The 16,432-nt window shown below is 34.2% G+C and overlaps 1 protein-coding gene across 1 annotated transcript in view; it reads left to right on the forward strand.

The window, feature by feature from the left end:
* The first annotated feature begins 979 nt into the window (after positions 1-979).
* Positions 980-16,432, forward strand: part of LOC139699871 (U4/U6.U5 tri-snRNP-associated protein 1) — a 33,437-nt gene continuing 17,984 nt past the window's right edge. Inside the window, exons 1-5 of the mRNA XM_071598298.1 lie at positions 980-1,233; positions 13,252-13,530; positions 13,635-13,828; positions 16,014-16,142; positions 16,231-16,347. Coding sequence (XP_071454399.1) covers positions 1,029-1,233; positions 13,252-13,530; positions 13,635-13,828; positions 16,014-16,142; positions 16,231-16,347 — 924 coding nt within the window. The 5' untranslated portion in view covers positions 980-1,028. The remainder of the gene's footprint in view (positions 1,234-13,251; positions 13,531-13,634; positions 13,829-16,013; positions 16,143-16,230; positions 16,348-16,432) is intronic.

The following is a 16,432-nucleotide window of genomic DNA, read 5'->3' on the forward strand; positions in this document are numbered from 1 at the left end:
GAAAATTGTTAATGACACTTACTACCTCTTCAAATAACTTGATAACATACACGGTGACAGATTATCCTAAAACGTCAACGCTTGACTCACCGTTGTATTATTAGTATTTTAGGGGAGGCGACCGAAGGCCAAGGTCATTTGTGCCATTAGGGATGGGCAGGAAAGGATGAAAGGGGGAGAGAAACCCGGCGTCGGCATTAGCCTACTCTTTACGAAAGGCGCCAAGGGGTCCGCAGCTTTACGTCCCATCCGACGGACGGCGTACTCACTCAAAGTGCCCTCCATAAACTACCTCAAGTAGGGATGGAGATACCAACCAGATTTGAATTTTGTTTGGTTAACTAATAGGCCGCACCGAGAAAATCCATCAACAATCTTCCTCAGTTGTTTTCTCTGCTTTTCCACTGATAAGGCATAGACATCCCCTAAGAAATCCATCCGCGAAGCTTTGGAACATCACCGCTTTGTTACGCAGTCGAGAAGACAATCAGAAACTCGATTAATCCGAAAGGTGTTTTTAGGGCATTCTTGAAGGGCGCAACATTTTTTCCATTACATTTTTCATTGGGATGTTAGAGAATTCTTTACTGAATTCACAGGCCCTGCATTATTTTATGAAATATGTTTTTTATCTTACTCCAGCTTATTTCAACTAAAATACGAAATCAGGTTGAAATTCGCGCCCATTATTAGGTATTCAAATAATGATGACCCAGCAAGCATTTGTTCGAAACCACGGTCTTATATAAGTTTTTCAAAATTATAATATTCATTCTTACTACCGAATATACAAACGTTATTTTTCGATAATCAGCAGTATCAATCTAAAATCGCAAACAGAAGCAGCTACAATTTTTAACCCTGTTTACTCGACAAAACTTTGCGCATTGTTCTGCGGAAAGCGGCGTTCATCTGCAAGCTCGTTTCTGCTCAAAATGCGCAGAGAATACCATCAAATTTCGTTAGTCATCTGCTTAAAGACTCCATTTCGTTTTGTTTATAGCCGAAGATCGTCTTGAGACTGAGAAATGGGGTCATCGAAGAAGCATAAGTCAAGAGATTCTAAGAAGAAAAAGCATCGAAGTAGATCACATTCCCCAGAAAAAGTTAAAGAGAAACACAGGCATCATAAGAAACATCATAAAGACCGAAAGAAAGACAAATCTTCAAAGGATAAGAATGGCGAGGTTTACATCGAGAAGTCGACGCTCAAGCGCGAATCAAGTGTCGAAGGTAAGTTTATGTATTTTGTATTCCAGCATTGTAACTTTAACATTCCGTCATCGTCTGTTTCTAGATCTAGACTTCTGTGTTGCATATTTTATATGCTCAGCACGGGTTGCATCAGGTTTTATTGATTCGCTGCTTTCAAGTACACTGGTTTTTTTTAATGGTACAGTATTGGTTCACATTGTTTCTCGTGCATTTTTTGTAATCAATGGCTAACTTTATGGTTGTTTTGCGTTTTAAAACATTAAAATTCTTTGGTCTTCGAGTAAGTAGTCGCAATTTATGTTTATCATTCCAATGGGCATAAGTGGCTTTATTTTCGGCTACTAGTGGTGATAATCGCATCGTTACATTTCGTACCACGGCATTATGCGGTTAAGTAATCCACTTATGTCCATGGGATGTTGTGAAAAAATTCTGTAATTTTGCCTGCTTCTTTGTCCATTTTCAGACAAATTACTATCATCAAAGAGCATCATGGTGAGAAATTGGAAAGCCAGTTTATCATTGAGAAGGTATAGTATGCACCGAATATGAATGTAATGAGACGCTTAGGTAATTTCTGCTGCATATTCTTTTTGAAAAGCGGAAAGGGTCAGTTTAATACAAACAATACCGAGTACTGGTGAAATTAGCTCTTGGAGGTAGAAGTAAAAGTGGCCCAAAATGTGTTGTGCTTCTTACATTTGCGTTTTTGTGAATTTTAAAGGTAATTACCCAAATAATTGTATTTTCATTGGTCCACATCTTTGCGGCAACCTTTTTTAGTACGATAAATTCTTGCCGAAAAGAGCCTAATTCCTGTACTAATCACAATTAACAGTTTTCTCCATTAACGCAATTATTATTAAAATCGTTGGTTTCTGAATGAATAAAATGAACGGTAACTTCGGCCGTATGAATATTATGGGAAGAATCAACCTCCCGCACCATATCCTTGTCTCACTTTTGCCGAAGAGTACGACTGTGTTTGATTCTTCCCATAATAGTTGGTTTCTAGTTGTGTGCATTCTATTGCCATGTACATATAATACATATATGTGCCGAGCTGTCCATGTAAAAAATACAAAAAATACTTGTGTATTTTACATTTAATGTTTATATTGTTGTAAGCATTGAATGCTTAAATGTCAATTTCTGGAAATTGGTGGTTAGACAAATACAGCAGAATATTGTTTTTCGTGCATATTTTGGGGTAAACGTTCGGTAATAGCTCATGCCCATAGACGTGAATAATGAGCGTTGCCTCAGGATGAGCGACACAAGCACTGGATTGTATTATTCTCATTCTATCTTGTCTGGTTTGGATGATTGTTTGAAAATATGTGTTGGAATATTGCTTCCCATAGAAGACTACAGTCTTTACGTGGTGGGAGAATTTGTAAGTTTAGGTTTCGATTAGAACTATTCTGGTGAATTGAATGGTCATTGCATTAGCTATGCCTAATTGATGAATAGCAGAAAGAGTTAATTTAGCCCATTCATCACCTTAACCTAATTGAAGTTGCTGCAGAGGCATCTTACCTGAGAGAAATTGCTATTTCATTAATTGTATCACTTTAAAAATGCTGTTGAGGGTACCGAAAAAAGAATAACAGTTATTCAAGATGTAAAAGATAGAATGATGAATCCTAGAAATCACAGAGCTTAATCCTTTTAAAACAAATGTCTGTATTCAGAGGGGTTAGGTAGCTTTCACATAAAATACTTGCATCACAACTCAACAGCTGCATAACCATTAGCAGAGAATAAAATTATTTGGAATGGAGACAGAAAAAGTTAAAACAATACTCTGGACAGTAAACTGCAAAATAGATAGGAATAGGAGACTAAAAAGTGTTTGATTTATGTGAAGTGAAATAAATAAAGAGCAGCTGTTAGTGCAGAATTAGTGACTAAGTAAATGATACCAGAAGAGTCAGCAAAGGGCAGTCTTGGTATTTTACTGAAAATAAGGCAAAATAAAAGTTAATTCTGTGTAGATTAATGTAAACTGCTATTTTGGAGGTGCTATATTTACAAAACATTTAGTTGTTATCAGTTGTGCCCGCCAATAGGGAATCTTTGGGGACTCACAGAGTTACAGTAAGTAGGTTGAACCAGAGAAATTAATTGGGAACATTCTATTTTGAAAATAGGAGATTGGAATGTAATGGTGGGGAATGGTGGTGATATAATGGTGTTATCACACTTGCCTTTATTTATAAATGCTGAGTAAATATTAAGAGAGGAATGGAAGAGATAGATTTGCAGGTGGGTAGGAAGATCATTGAATGATTCAAGTTTTAGTTTGGCATTCACTCAAATAGTTTCATTCATTGCTATGTATATAGAAGTACAAATGCAGCAGGTATGGAGTGAAGATAAGTCACGGGAAGGATGAAGTAATTAAAGTTTTAAGAAGGGGGAAGATTTAGTTATATCAAAAAACTGAATGGTATAGGTTAGAGAAGCAGGAATGTTTCCCATATTTGGGCAGTACTTGGTCCTGAAATGGGGCTAGTGGATGCAATTAAATTTTTGAAAATTCATTAAAGATCTAAAGAAAAAAATGAGCACACTCACTTGGAGGGCATTGTGATTTTGTTCCAAAAAGTTGATCCTGTGGAGGAAGGGAGATGGAGGGAGGAAAGAAAGTTCAACAAAGTAATAAAAAGTTAACATATGATGGAAAGCTTTGCAAATTCAAGGTATAGTGTAACAGTTTTCTGGGGACTCATATATGATGGATTAAATTGGTAGATATTTACTCAGTCATTTCATTATTTTACTTATAGTTGCATTTGGAAATCAATAAAATTATAGCTCCTGTCAGTTCTCAATATGAAAGTACTCTCTAATTTTTATGGCCTTTGTTTATGCAATGAATTCAAAAAATATTTTCTTGGAGAATAAAAAGGAAAAATGGTAGTCATTTACAGCCTTAAGTACGTAAGACTCATGAGGAGGTACATACATGTTATATTGCTAATGCAGCCAAACTGTTTGTTTGCTAAAGTGCAAAAATTAGTGAGTTGCATAGGAAGTACGATTATCACTTACTTGGATATAGGAATAAAAGAAAATGAATGTCCTGGCACAGTTGGCAAGGAAGCATCGATGAAACCAATCGTTGTTGAGTCGTGGGCCTCAGGGACATTTTTATGCAGTCATTTCAGACCATTGACCTAACGTGTATCACATACCGTTCTGAATGAATTATGCAAAATAAGAGAGATATCTTAGCCTGGAATATTTCAGCAGGACTACTATGATTGAAGAGTTGGTGATTGTGAATCTTAGAATTGGGGTCATGTACCCTCTTATTTTCATTTATCGTTACCTATGTCTAATGTCTCATACTACAGCAAGTATTTCAGATGTCCATTAATTATGAAACTTTCGCAATACTGTAAAAAATATAAATACCATTTTAGTGAACAACTATTATTAAAAGCTGAGGGATATTCTAAGCAAGTACTATTAAAGTGAATCATGTGAAAAACTATATGAGAGGATCAACCCTTTTTTGTCATAATTGCGTTCCTAGCACACATATTTTCACATTATATCCCTGACAAGTCAATGACTTAATGTAAATCTTGAAAGTATTAAAAAATGTTGTGCATAATTTATTATTTTTTCATTATTATTTTAATGAACTCAACTTACCAAGTTGCTAAAATGCCATAAGTTGTTAATGCATGAACAAAACTTACATGTGTAGAGCTTGGTTACAAAAGCTCATATCAGCATCATCATGGGCTCTCAATCTGAGGATTCTTGAATGATGATTTTCCAAATGTATGTTAATTGTCACTCCCTTGCAAGATTTATCAGGTCCATATTTTTTATTAAATGTTAAAAGTTTCATTATTTAATGGATGATTTGTTGTCTTCATCAGAACATTAAGAGGCATATGTAAAGGATTTAGTGCAGTTTATCAAAATATTGCTATTTAATTAGAGGTGTGTTCTATAATTTAGCATCCATGGAGCAATGTCAATAACTCATTTTTTTGTTAAAGTTTTGGTAACTTCTGATGTACAACTCTGTGTATTACTTTGAATGCAAATCCTAGTGATAGAGTTTATATTAAATTTGAAGTTTGTTATTTGTGAGTATATTAAGTTAAGAGTAAAGCTGAAAGACCCATGATTACTATTGGAGCTTTTCTAAGGACTTTGTTATGTTTTCAAAAAAATTTCCTCTTCAGAAATAAGAGGGGGGGGAAACTCCAATGGCTATAATAATTAGTCGCAACTCTCGTCAGACCAATTGTTGTGTTGGTTTAACGGGAACCACGTCAGGGGCCAACCACAACCTCTCGACCAGAACCTGTTCAACCAACACAACAATTGGTCTGACAAGAGTTGCAACTAATTATTATGGCCGTTGGAATTTCTTCCCCCCCTCTTATTTTAACTGAGCGGCCGTAGAGCTCATTATTTCTTGCTATTCAGAAATGTTTTTATGAAAAAGCAATCTGTTAAATTAAAGTGGCAAAATCCAGAGATATTTAAGAGAATTTTTGGTTTAAAAACAGGCCTCTGTTACAAATTTTTAGAAGAAATTGGTAGTTAGCTCAACATAGGGAGGTCACTTGATTGAAGGCATTGAGTGGAATCTTACCCCTGGGAGTATGTGGCTAGGAAAGGATTCAGTTCCATCCACTTTTTCATCGGTTGTTCCCAATTCAATTTCTCGTAATACATGTTGTTATCATGCATGGCAAATTGCAGGAATCTCAAGTCATGCACCTGCAGTCCAACCAGTGGCTGGCAACAACTGTTTTAGTGTGCTGATCTTTGGCATGGTTGTGTAAGATTATGGATCAAAGATTGAAATGAATGTAAATTTTGGAAATGGCAGATGGGTATAAATAGAATGTTATTCTGAAGGAAAATATGTTATCCGACAGTTGCCGAAAACACTTCATTTAGGCACCAGATATGCGCCAAATAGTGATAGTTTTTAGTTTGAAAGGTTGATATATTTTAATAACAAAGTTTAAAATTGACCAATATGAGATTAAGTTTAAATGTTAATTTGTTCACATGTTTTTCAATTTTTAGATCCTTAGTAAAATATTTCTCAAGGCAATCAGTTGTGCACCATTTTAGAGCAAGCTGGCCTGAAAGTTATATAAATTTTCTTCTAGTTTTAAATATACCGTTGAAAGAATTCAGTGAAAACATTACTAGATTGAATGATTAGCCATTGATGTAGAGAGTGATAAGATTATCCACATAATGAAATTCACTTTATAAATTCATAGCACTTTAAGAAAATTTACTTCTTTTAATTCATGTCAATTAGTCATGCTTAATTGAATGTATTGAGTATAAGGCAAATAAAATATTTGAAGATCCTATAATTTCAACATTTTGTCAACTCATATGTCAGGTGTGCTGGCTACCAGAAAAACTTAAGTATTTGCATCAAAACGTATTGCTTTCCAAGTGTTAATAAAATATTCTTGCCATTAAAATTGAGTCTTGATTGGAATTTCAGTGGGCCTAATCATGCTTTGGTGAATATTGGCTTACCTGTTTGAATGTCCAATGATCATGTACTCCTCAGTAAATTAAAATTTTATTATTGTTCAGATGATCACGAAAAACCTGGGCAATTGTAATTTTTTTTGTGAAGTGCAAAAATAAGTATAAATTTGTATTCACTGATTATGTGGTTCGAGCGTGACTCATGAAAAGTTTACTTCAAGTTCATGTATTAATGAATTGCATTCTTACTTCCAGATTTGTTTGAGGAATGTTTTTATTTTATTGTAATGTAAAATTGCATTGATATGTTGCATTTTTACATTGTAATGTCAATATATTTCATTGCCCTGAGCTACTGTCTACTAGCTATAAACTATTTGTTATTTTTAAGTTGTTATCATTGATCTAGATGGCTGTAGCTCATAAACCTTAGGTAATATTTTTTATTGTCCAAATTAAAAGAGCGTTAGAGAGCAGAGTAATTAGTACATAGCCATTGTTTTTACTGTACCATTGAGTATTATATGAGCACAAGAATTATTTTACACTGCAGTAAGGTTGATAAAATCAAGATAATCTGATTGCCTTGATGAAAGTCTTGTCTTTTATAAATAATGTTATTCTCCTAATTGTTATTAAAAATAGACTTTTTTCGCTATTTGATAATTTCCATGATTCCAAAGCCCATTTTTTTATTCTTTTATCTGGATGACTTATTTTCTTTATTTGGTATTGTGGAAACACTCATAAATGTCTGATAATTCAACACTATGTTACAAATTATTCAGTTATTTTCGTAAAACTTTCAAATTTGCATGTGTTATTTTATGATGTTCTTTTATTGTAGAACAATTTTCTGGTATTAAGTGGAGTGCAGTGGTTTCTTAATATCTAAATTAATATTAATAAGTATATTAGGTCCTGAATCTTTTTTGAACACTGGATTTCGTAGCAATTTTCATATGGGAGGGTGAATTACAAAAAAACATAATTGGAATGGATGGTGGTAGTCCATGGGTAGAATGTCAGACTACTGACTGGGAGGCCCTGGTTTGATTCCTGAGCCAGCCTCTCCGGGCACCTGCAGCTTCACCCAAGCTATGTGATTTTTAGGGTACCAGATCTTCCTGTGAAACCATAACCGGCACAGGGAAAGGAACTTGCCCCCTTACGTGTGAATTTCACAAGCCATCGGGCTTAGTACTGGGTGAACTCTACCATCACCAACCAAACCAACCTTCGAGTTGATTATTGTCTTTTAAGTAAATTAGAACACGTAAGGGATCGGAAAAAAGACTTGTGACTTTGAGAACTCTTATTGTGTCATTGCTAGTAACTCTGGACTCAGAGTGTTTTCATAGTTGGTCTCTCATTTTACATTTTGCACTTTTCTTTAATGTTTATTTTCAAAATAAGTTGTTAGGTAGAAACCCTTTCTTCATCCTGTTCATTCTTCTGGTCGGAATAGCTGGTAATTGCTCCAAACATCTTGCAGGTCTTTGTGGTGGAAATGTATGCAATCCCATATGCCACTCGTCCCTAGGGTAGACAGAAAAATATGTATAGAGAAAATTTAGATTGTTACGTTTCATATTGTTTGGGTATCAGTTGTTATTCAGAATGGAATAGGATCCAGACAGAACAGTGAGGACAAATTTGACACTAAACTGTACAATAAATTTAAGTTTTTAAGTGTATATCTTTGTTAGGCTGAAAGTAGGAAGCGTTAACTTTGTACATTAGGATCTAGCCTCTTAAGTAGAGCCAGTGATTGATATTCTGTATTTTCCAGCGAATAAGGTGCACTATTTTTACTCCGAAATGTGCTCTAAAACCAGCCTATATCTTATGTGCTGGGGGTATAACTGTGACCTATTAGCATAAGCTGATTTGCTCGAAAAATACCTACTGTCAAGTATTTTTTTCTTGCACCTGGTATAGATAATGGTTGCCATTATTAACAGTTTTGATGATATAATTGTTTTGAGTCAACAGTAAGCAACAGAGTTTTAATATTTTGTTGAAAGAACTTCCTAAAAGAATTCCTTAATAAATTGTAAACGAGTACATTTAGTTTCATCTCACATGCGGTGCTGCCACGAAACTTAACAGGGATGTTGTGAATGTCACCTCTCTGCTAATACATACATACTTACATTGTATCTCTCCCAATAAACTGTGGTCTATGGGCTGTCAACCTTAGTAGAATGAGAGTGTCGTAAAGGCATAGACAATGGTTGCATTTAATACAAATTTTGATAATATCCAAATAATAACATGAATGTGGCATAAAAAGTTAAAATGATAATATAATAACCTAATATTATCTTAAGAGAGAAGATTGGCATCCAGTATTGCGTTTTAACTTGTCATTGTGCATTATGCTTCAGAGCATGGAAAAAAGGCAGCCTAAATAATAGGTGGAGCAGAAGGTTGATTTAAAAATGCAGATGAGTAAGATGAATTACGTCCATATGCTCTTAAATGATCAATTCTTTCACTTAAATATGAAATAAAGGTTTTAAGGAACAAACTCATGACATCATACCAATGGGAAGAATGAAAGGGATATTGATTTCTGGTATTGGTGATTAAATAAGTCTAGGTGGAAAGTTAAAAGTAGACATCTTACTGTCTTTTTGAAAAGAGGAATGTCATTTTTGGATAATTGATAAATATTCATGTGATTTATGTTCATATAGGAATACATTTTTTCAAAGGTTCTTACTCTAATTTGAACAAAATAAAACATCATTTACCTTTACTTCTATGCTGCTTCATCATTTGCATTTAATTTAGCTTACATTATTAATTTATATGTTTCCTACTTATTCTGGCACATTTTGAAATCAAGATCAAATTATATAATTTTTTTTGACAGTAACTTTTAGCACACTCCTCACATTACTAATCAAAGCTTGGCCCTCCAGGGTATATGCCAAAAGAAATTCAGCCTTTTTAAGTATGTTGTAAAAACATTACTTTCTGACCAGTAGGTTAAACCAGGGGACGGCTAAAAAAGTACTATGTGGTAGAGTCACCTGCCACAACAGTTAAATGAGTTTCCCTTGAGCTTCACTCTCTCCGTCATGAAATATTTCTATTCTACTACAAGATTCAGAAACTGACTCATTTATCATTTTCTGCTTAATGCAAGTGCGGCAAACTATCATCACATATAATCAGAGAAAAAGTACTTTCAGAAAATTAATAATTTCTTGAGTAATTAAGATTCAAAATTGGACATTTGCAAAGTAATCACTTCATAGGTTAATCAAAATGTTATTTTGTAATATTTTACACAAATTAGGTTAGTATGTCATGTGCTAATTTTCAAGTATGAAAAGAATTCTATAGTGAAATTCAGATTAATATAAACTAAAAGGCGATATGATGAATTTTGATCTCAACAGTCATGTTTCATGTAATCCTTGTAAATCATATTAATATTTTTGCTCCAAAGGAAGATTAAAATCAAATTTGTTAGTTTAAAGTTGGTACCAGGGTTCAAATTTTAATGCGATAATAACTTATTGATATTTTGTATACAGTGGTTAGGATATGCCAGTGATTCAGTTTGCATTATTGTTTACTGTGGTAATGATATCATTAAAGGCTTTGTATACTATTATTAGAAATATATGTTTTTGCCCATGAAGGTGTAGAAGTTTTACTGTGTGTGGTACCAATGGGTAGTGTCATAGTACAATTATTTTAATAAATTTTGCTTCACCTTTCAAAATTATATACTGAAATTGTGTTTGGTCAAAAACCAGAAATGGCCTTCATCAAATCTTTAACTGCACCTTTTTTTGTACTGATATTTGCTTAAATTTGGTTAGTTAAAAAATAGTGCATAATCTAATGTTCTTTTGTTTGCTTAATATCAATGTATGTTTTTCTGTCTATCATATCTCATTGATTTCTACATTGGTACTAAGAATAATATGTATGTGAAATCCAGATTAACATTTTTCAATAGCAAGGAACTATGGTCCAGCCTCATTTTGAATATTTTGTATTATGTGCATAAAAAATTTCAAAATAATGTTTCTTTTTTAGTGTGTAGAACTACTATCTGCTACATTTTTGCAAATGTTTGTTACTCATAAGAATTTGTATGCTGTTGCGAAGGCTACTTGTCTAAATTTAGTACTCAGTTGTAATTATCATTTAAAAAAATGTAGTGAAAAGATTAGTGCAGAATAATGGAGAGTTTTTCAGGTATGTGAAAATGGGTGTGCTGAACTGTATGGTGAAAAAAACTGTTAAGGAGGGAAGGGAAATTGTCCATACTATCCAAAATATTTATGTGGAAAATATTAATTGAACCAAAATATCTTTCATTCTTTCATGAAAAATGAAAGAATGTTCCAAAGAACGATGTATAAATCACAGTTACCAACCCAAGGTTGGTTTAACAGATATGGGTAGAGCTCCGCTTCTGCTAAGCTCAGAAGTATGTAAAATTCTGTCATTAATGGTTACATCTGAAAGTCTAGGTACAGAAAACATGTCTGTGGTGATTGGCTAGCATTATGAGATTAAAGGAGATAAAATTGAAAAAGGTCTTGAAGTAGATATTCCTGCAAAATTACGTACATGGAAGGACGTATTTTCATGACATCATTTGTAGTGTCAATGAAGGACAAATTTGGCCAATTCTGTTTTCTCAGTATTAATTCCCTTCCAGAAATAGGAAATCAGCAGAATATAGTAGTAATGAGATGGTACGTTCCATTATAACCGGGATTTTAAATCTAAAGATGGAGGAAATGGGAACAGTGGCATAGTTGGGTAAGGAAAATAGGTAGGGCAAGAGGGAACTCCTATCAGTCAGATTTGGTGGATTAAATATGCAAATCAGCCATGGGGTTGCGTTCATTGCTTGTAGTCCATGCAGGACCTGTATGTTCGGTATAACATAAAAATCTATGGTAAGAAAATGAAGTTAATGAGATTCTCAAAACGTAGGAAGGCTAAGTTAAGCATTAAGAGTTGAGTTCAAATGAAAGAGCAAGCAGAACAATTAACATATTTAGAAAGTGTTTTAATTGAACGTGGAATTAAAGTAGTGATTGAAAGAAGAATGGGGTGAGATATAATTAATGCTTCTGGAAGAAAGAAAGTTGATAACAAGGACCTTTAGTAAATATATTAAAGAGAAAAATTAGTGAAAATATTGATGTGAAGAGTAGTTTTATGTGACTCAGAAATTTGAATGACGAGGCAAAAATGTAAGCATTGATTGGGGACCTTTGAGATGTTGGTGTGAAAAGAAATTGAAAAGTGGAGTGTGTAGACAGAAAGAAAAACAAGTTGATAGATTCAAAGATAGTTAAGAGAATTCCAAAGAAGGAATGAGAAATGGATGCAGGTGATATTAAGAAAAAGTAATGATGAATACTATTAAGAGGAGAGAATTTTGGGTAGGTGAGGTGAAGAGAGAGAAAGGGTTTGAAAGAAAGCAATTTAATGGATTTTTAGGGAGGTGAAAAGGGTAATTGAAGAATGGTATTTTGTCGTTTGAGGGAAAAGGTATTTAGTTAAGCTTCTGCTATATGGGGCTGAAATTGTGGCAATTCTTAATCATTGGATCCATTAATTATGTACCTAGTGGATTACTGTTAAAAATAATGTCACTCTTCCCATAGGATGGAAATGTTTTGCTCTTTCCCTAATTGCCAAAGTTAATATAGGGTTCTAAAGTGTTCGTTTTGTTTTGGTTATTTGACAAAGGCTTTAGGTAATGTATGTAAATGAACTATAAATGGGAAGGGGGGGAAGAAGGATAATTTTTGCAGTGCCTAGATCAGATAAGGTTAGAAGTAGGAATTAGGAACTACTCAAAAATGCAAATAAAGGCAGAAAAATGAGGGGAGTTAGGAAGTTGCTGTTGCTAGACTTCATATTGACCTCAGCAGAATAAGCGCATAATGTTTTCTCATTTTAATTTTTTGGATACGCATGCTGCCTTTCCTCGCCAATTCCCTACGTGCCATCGTGTTTGGAAAATAATTATTTCAATGCATGCAGCCAATAATTGCATTTGAGTCATTGCGAATAAGAATAACTAATATGGAATTGCAATATAATACTTTTCACATATCTGCAAGGTAATTTACGTTAGACTGTAAAAATGATTGGTTTTTTCATATTTGCCATAAAAGATAATGCATTTATAAAAAAATAACTAGTTATAAGCATATGGGTGTTGGTTTGTCTGAAGGAGTGAAAGAATTCTTTAATGATTCTATGGGTTCGACAGATTAAATTTGTAGTTGTAATAAAGAATATGAATATTGTTTTCTCATTGTCTGTTCAAACAGATTAGTTAAGCCTTACTTATCTGTTAACAATAAATACATTTGATTACATTATGATGCTGTTTGTGTAGAACAGAAATTTTATTCTTTAGCTCATTGATATTCTGGGTAACATGTGAACCAATACTTGCCTTGTGAAATTAATCTTATTTTGGAAAATGTCATCTTATTAATTCTCATATTGGCTAATTTTTTAATTATTTCATTTCAGATATTACTGTACCGCCACCCCCAAAAATATCACTTCGACCAAGGACACCATCACCTCCCATAATTTCTGGGATTGAAACCTCCAGGTCTGACAATTCACTGTCAATCGAGGTGACAAATAAACTAAGAGCCAGGTTAGGCCTTAAACCTCTGAAAGTTGAGGATGGACCATCTGCTTCCAAAAAGTCCTCACCAGATGGAACCTCTGGTGACCAAACAAATGAAACCAAATTAGTTGAGGGTGGAGTTGACATGGGAGAATTCGTGCATAAACCAGCAGGTAATTATTTTTATCCATTGTTGTTAAATGAAATGGAATTATTCAATTAATCTAGCCACTAGTTTCAATCGACATATCTTGATATCTTGTTTTCTATCTCACAGAAAATATTTCTAGTAAAGTTAAAAGTGAGAAAATAAAGCAGAAATTACAGGACCGCCGGGAAAAGCGAAACATAGAAGCTAAATTGTCTAAAATGAAAAAGTTAGCTGATGACGATGAAGGAGATGAGGACACACTTGAATGGATCAAGAAGACAAGGAAGTTGCAGGAAGAAAAGGAGAAAGCCCAAAAGAGAGTGTGTATATTCTGTGATTTCATGACATATATTTGAATACATGTCATTATTGTTAGAATTAAACTTAATTTTTTAAAGTATGTATGCTGGATAAAAACTTGAGGAATCTTGAGTACTCTATTCTTTGTAACTCCCTATTTCAATGTTCAAATTCCAAATACCGAGTGCCGTAGAAACATAAGTTTTTGTATGAGGACTCTCAAAAAGATGGAATCCCAAAATTGTTTGGCCCAGTTTGTCGTTAGGGAAATTCCCAGGGTTTTATAAATTGGACAGTGTTGGGATTTAAATGTATCCTTCAATCTGCAGGTTATGCAAAAGTAAATTTGTAAAATAAATTCATTGGCATAAAGGAGTGAAAAAGTTAGCAAACTCAATGGGTGGTATTCATATTGTGTGGTTATGCGGAGTAATTTATCTACACCAAAGCAAGTTTATATATTTCATACCCACTTGAATTCAGTTTTCACTGGTTAGCACTGTTGTATCTCCTTGAAGCCTTTCGGCCTTCATTTGCTCCTCTTATTCTGTAAGTAATCTCTTCAAGAGAGTTTATTTTACTGCACAAAGCACAGTATTCATAATTCTATAACCTAAATTTCTACTTATCATATGTAGGTTGCTATTTATATTGTGAGCCTTGGCACCACTAAGTGCTTTAGGCTCTATCCTACAGTTCCATGTGAAAATTTGATCCTTTTAATGCTAACTTTCTTCAGAACATTTTGTCGTTTGATCATAACTTGTGTTGTTTATAGTGGCTCGAAAATTTTGTCTCTGTGAAAAAATGGAGTTAACACGTGAACACTTTAGTGTGATGATTTTTTATGACTTTCAACATGGATTATCAAGACAGGAGTACATCTGTCAACTTACTTCTACTTTTGATGATGAAGCCCCATCCTTTGCCACTATGAAACGCTAGTATAACAAATTCCATCATGGTTGCCGTTCGCTCAGTGACAAGAGTCGTGAAGGTCATCCAAAATCAGTTGTTCTGCCTGAAAACGTTGATGCTGTGCAAGGACTAGTGAAGGGAGTTCATCATATGACTTATAGATTGAGGCATCCTGTGGAATTAGTATGATGAGCATCAATAAGATATTGCATGAAAATTTAGCTGCGAAAAAAATTTGATTGCGTTGGATCCCACATACTTTGACAATAGCTCAAAAAGATGCTTATGTCAATTGGTGCAAATAAATGCTCAACAAATACAATTGTGGTGCATCAAAAGCTGTGTATAACATCTACACAGGTGACAAATCTTGGCTCTATGCGTATGAGCCCGAAACAAAACAGCAATCCACTGTATGGGTCTTCCAAGACAAGCATAAGCCAACAAAAGTGATTTGTGCACAATTCACATCGAAGCAAATGATCGCCTGTTTCTTTGGAATTACTGGACATGTGGCAACCATAGCATTAGAGCAACATGAATTCCGAATGGCACACAAGCAATTGTTTCCCAGAAGTGTTTGGAAAATGGCGGAAAAAGAAGCGGCAACGAAGGATCATTCTTCACCATGACAATACATGCTCTCCCATGTTGGCTGAAACAACTACTTATTTGAGTGGCCAAAACGTCCAATTGATGGGTCATCCTCCATGCAGCCCGGATTTGGCGCCAAATGACTTCTTTTTATTTCTGTTTATCAAGAAAACATTGCGTGGCCAATGTTTTTTGGTGCCTGAAGAAGCCATTGATGCATCCAAAAACCATGTTTTGGGGGTACCTTAATTGGAGTGGCAAAAGTGTTACGAAAATTGGTTCGAGTGCATGCCAAAGTGTATTGATTATCATGGAGAACACTTCGAAAAGCAATAAAGTTATTTTCAACAGTAAATTATTATCTTCTCATTATTAGGCTGAAAATATAAATAGCAATCCTCGTATTGTTTCTGAAACCAGGGATGGTGGTACCATAGATAAAAGTGAGTGGGAAAGTTCATTGATGCAATAATTAAAAATGATTAGTATAAGGCTAAACTGGCATCACTAGACATACTTCACTCATGTATCCAGCATCAGATATTATGTATGTTATTGAAAAGTGTGTGTAAAAACTGCCCTGGTTTTCCTTTCTGAACTGCATGCATAAATGACCTGAATATTTATTTTATCAATTCGGCATCAGGTACAAGTTCTAGTTAAATAATTCATTAGTTACATATTTATTTCTAGGCACAAATGTTGGAAGAATTAGATGCTGAATTTGGTGTAGGAGATCTGGTGGATAGTGAATTCAGAAATGATAGAAGGGAAGTATATTCTAGTAAGGACTTGAAAGGAATGAGAGTGGAGCACTCAGCGGTAAGACATGTCATCAGATGAAATTGTAATCTGTTTGAAATTTTGTGGTGAGGTTTATCCTAATTATTCTTGTTTTTATGGTTTTCAGGAGGCAATATCAGAAGGAAAGACCGTAGTGTTGACTTTGAAAGATAAAGGTGTTCTTGATGAGGATGATGATGTTCTTGTGAATGTCAATTTGTTGGATGAGGAAAAGTACAAAAAGGTAAACTTTTTTAGCAAAATTTGTAATTCTTCTTGGTTTTTTATCTCATTTCCTGTTTGAAAACTTTAATAATTCTATGATACCC

The sequence above is a fragment of the Hetaerina americana genome, unplaced genomic scaffold, assembly GCF_022747635.1.
Source record: "Hetaerina americana unplaced genomic scaffold, ioHetAmer1.1.p SCAF_96, whole genome shotgun sequence".
Lineage (NCBI taxonomy): Eukaryota > Metazoa > Arthropoda > Insecta > Odonata > Calopterygidae > Hetaerina > Hetaerina americana.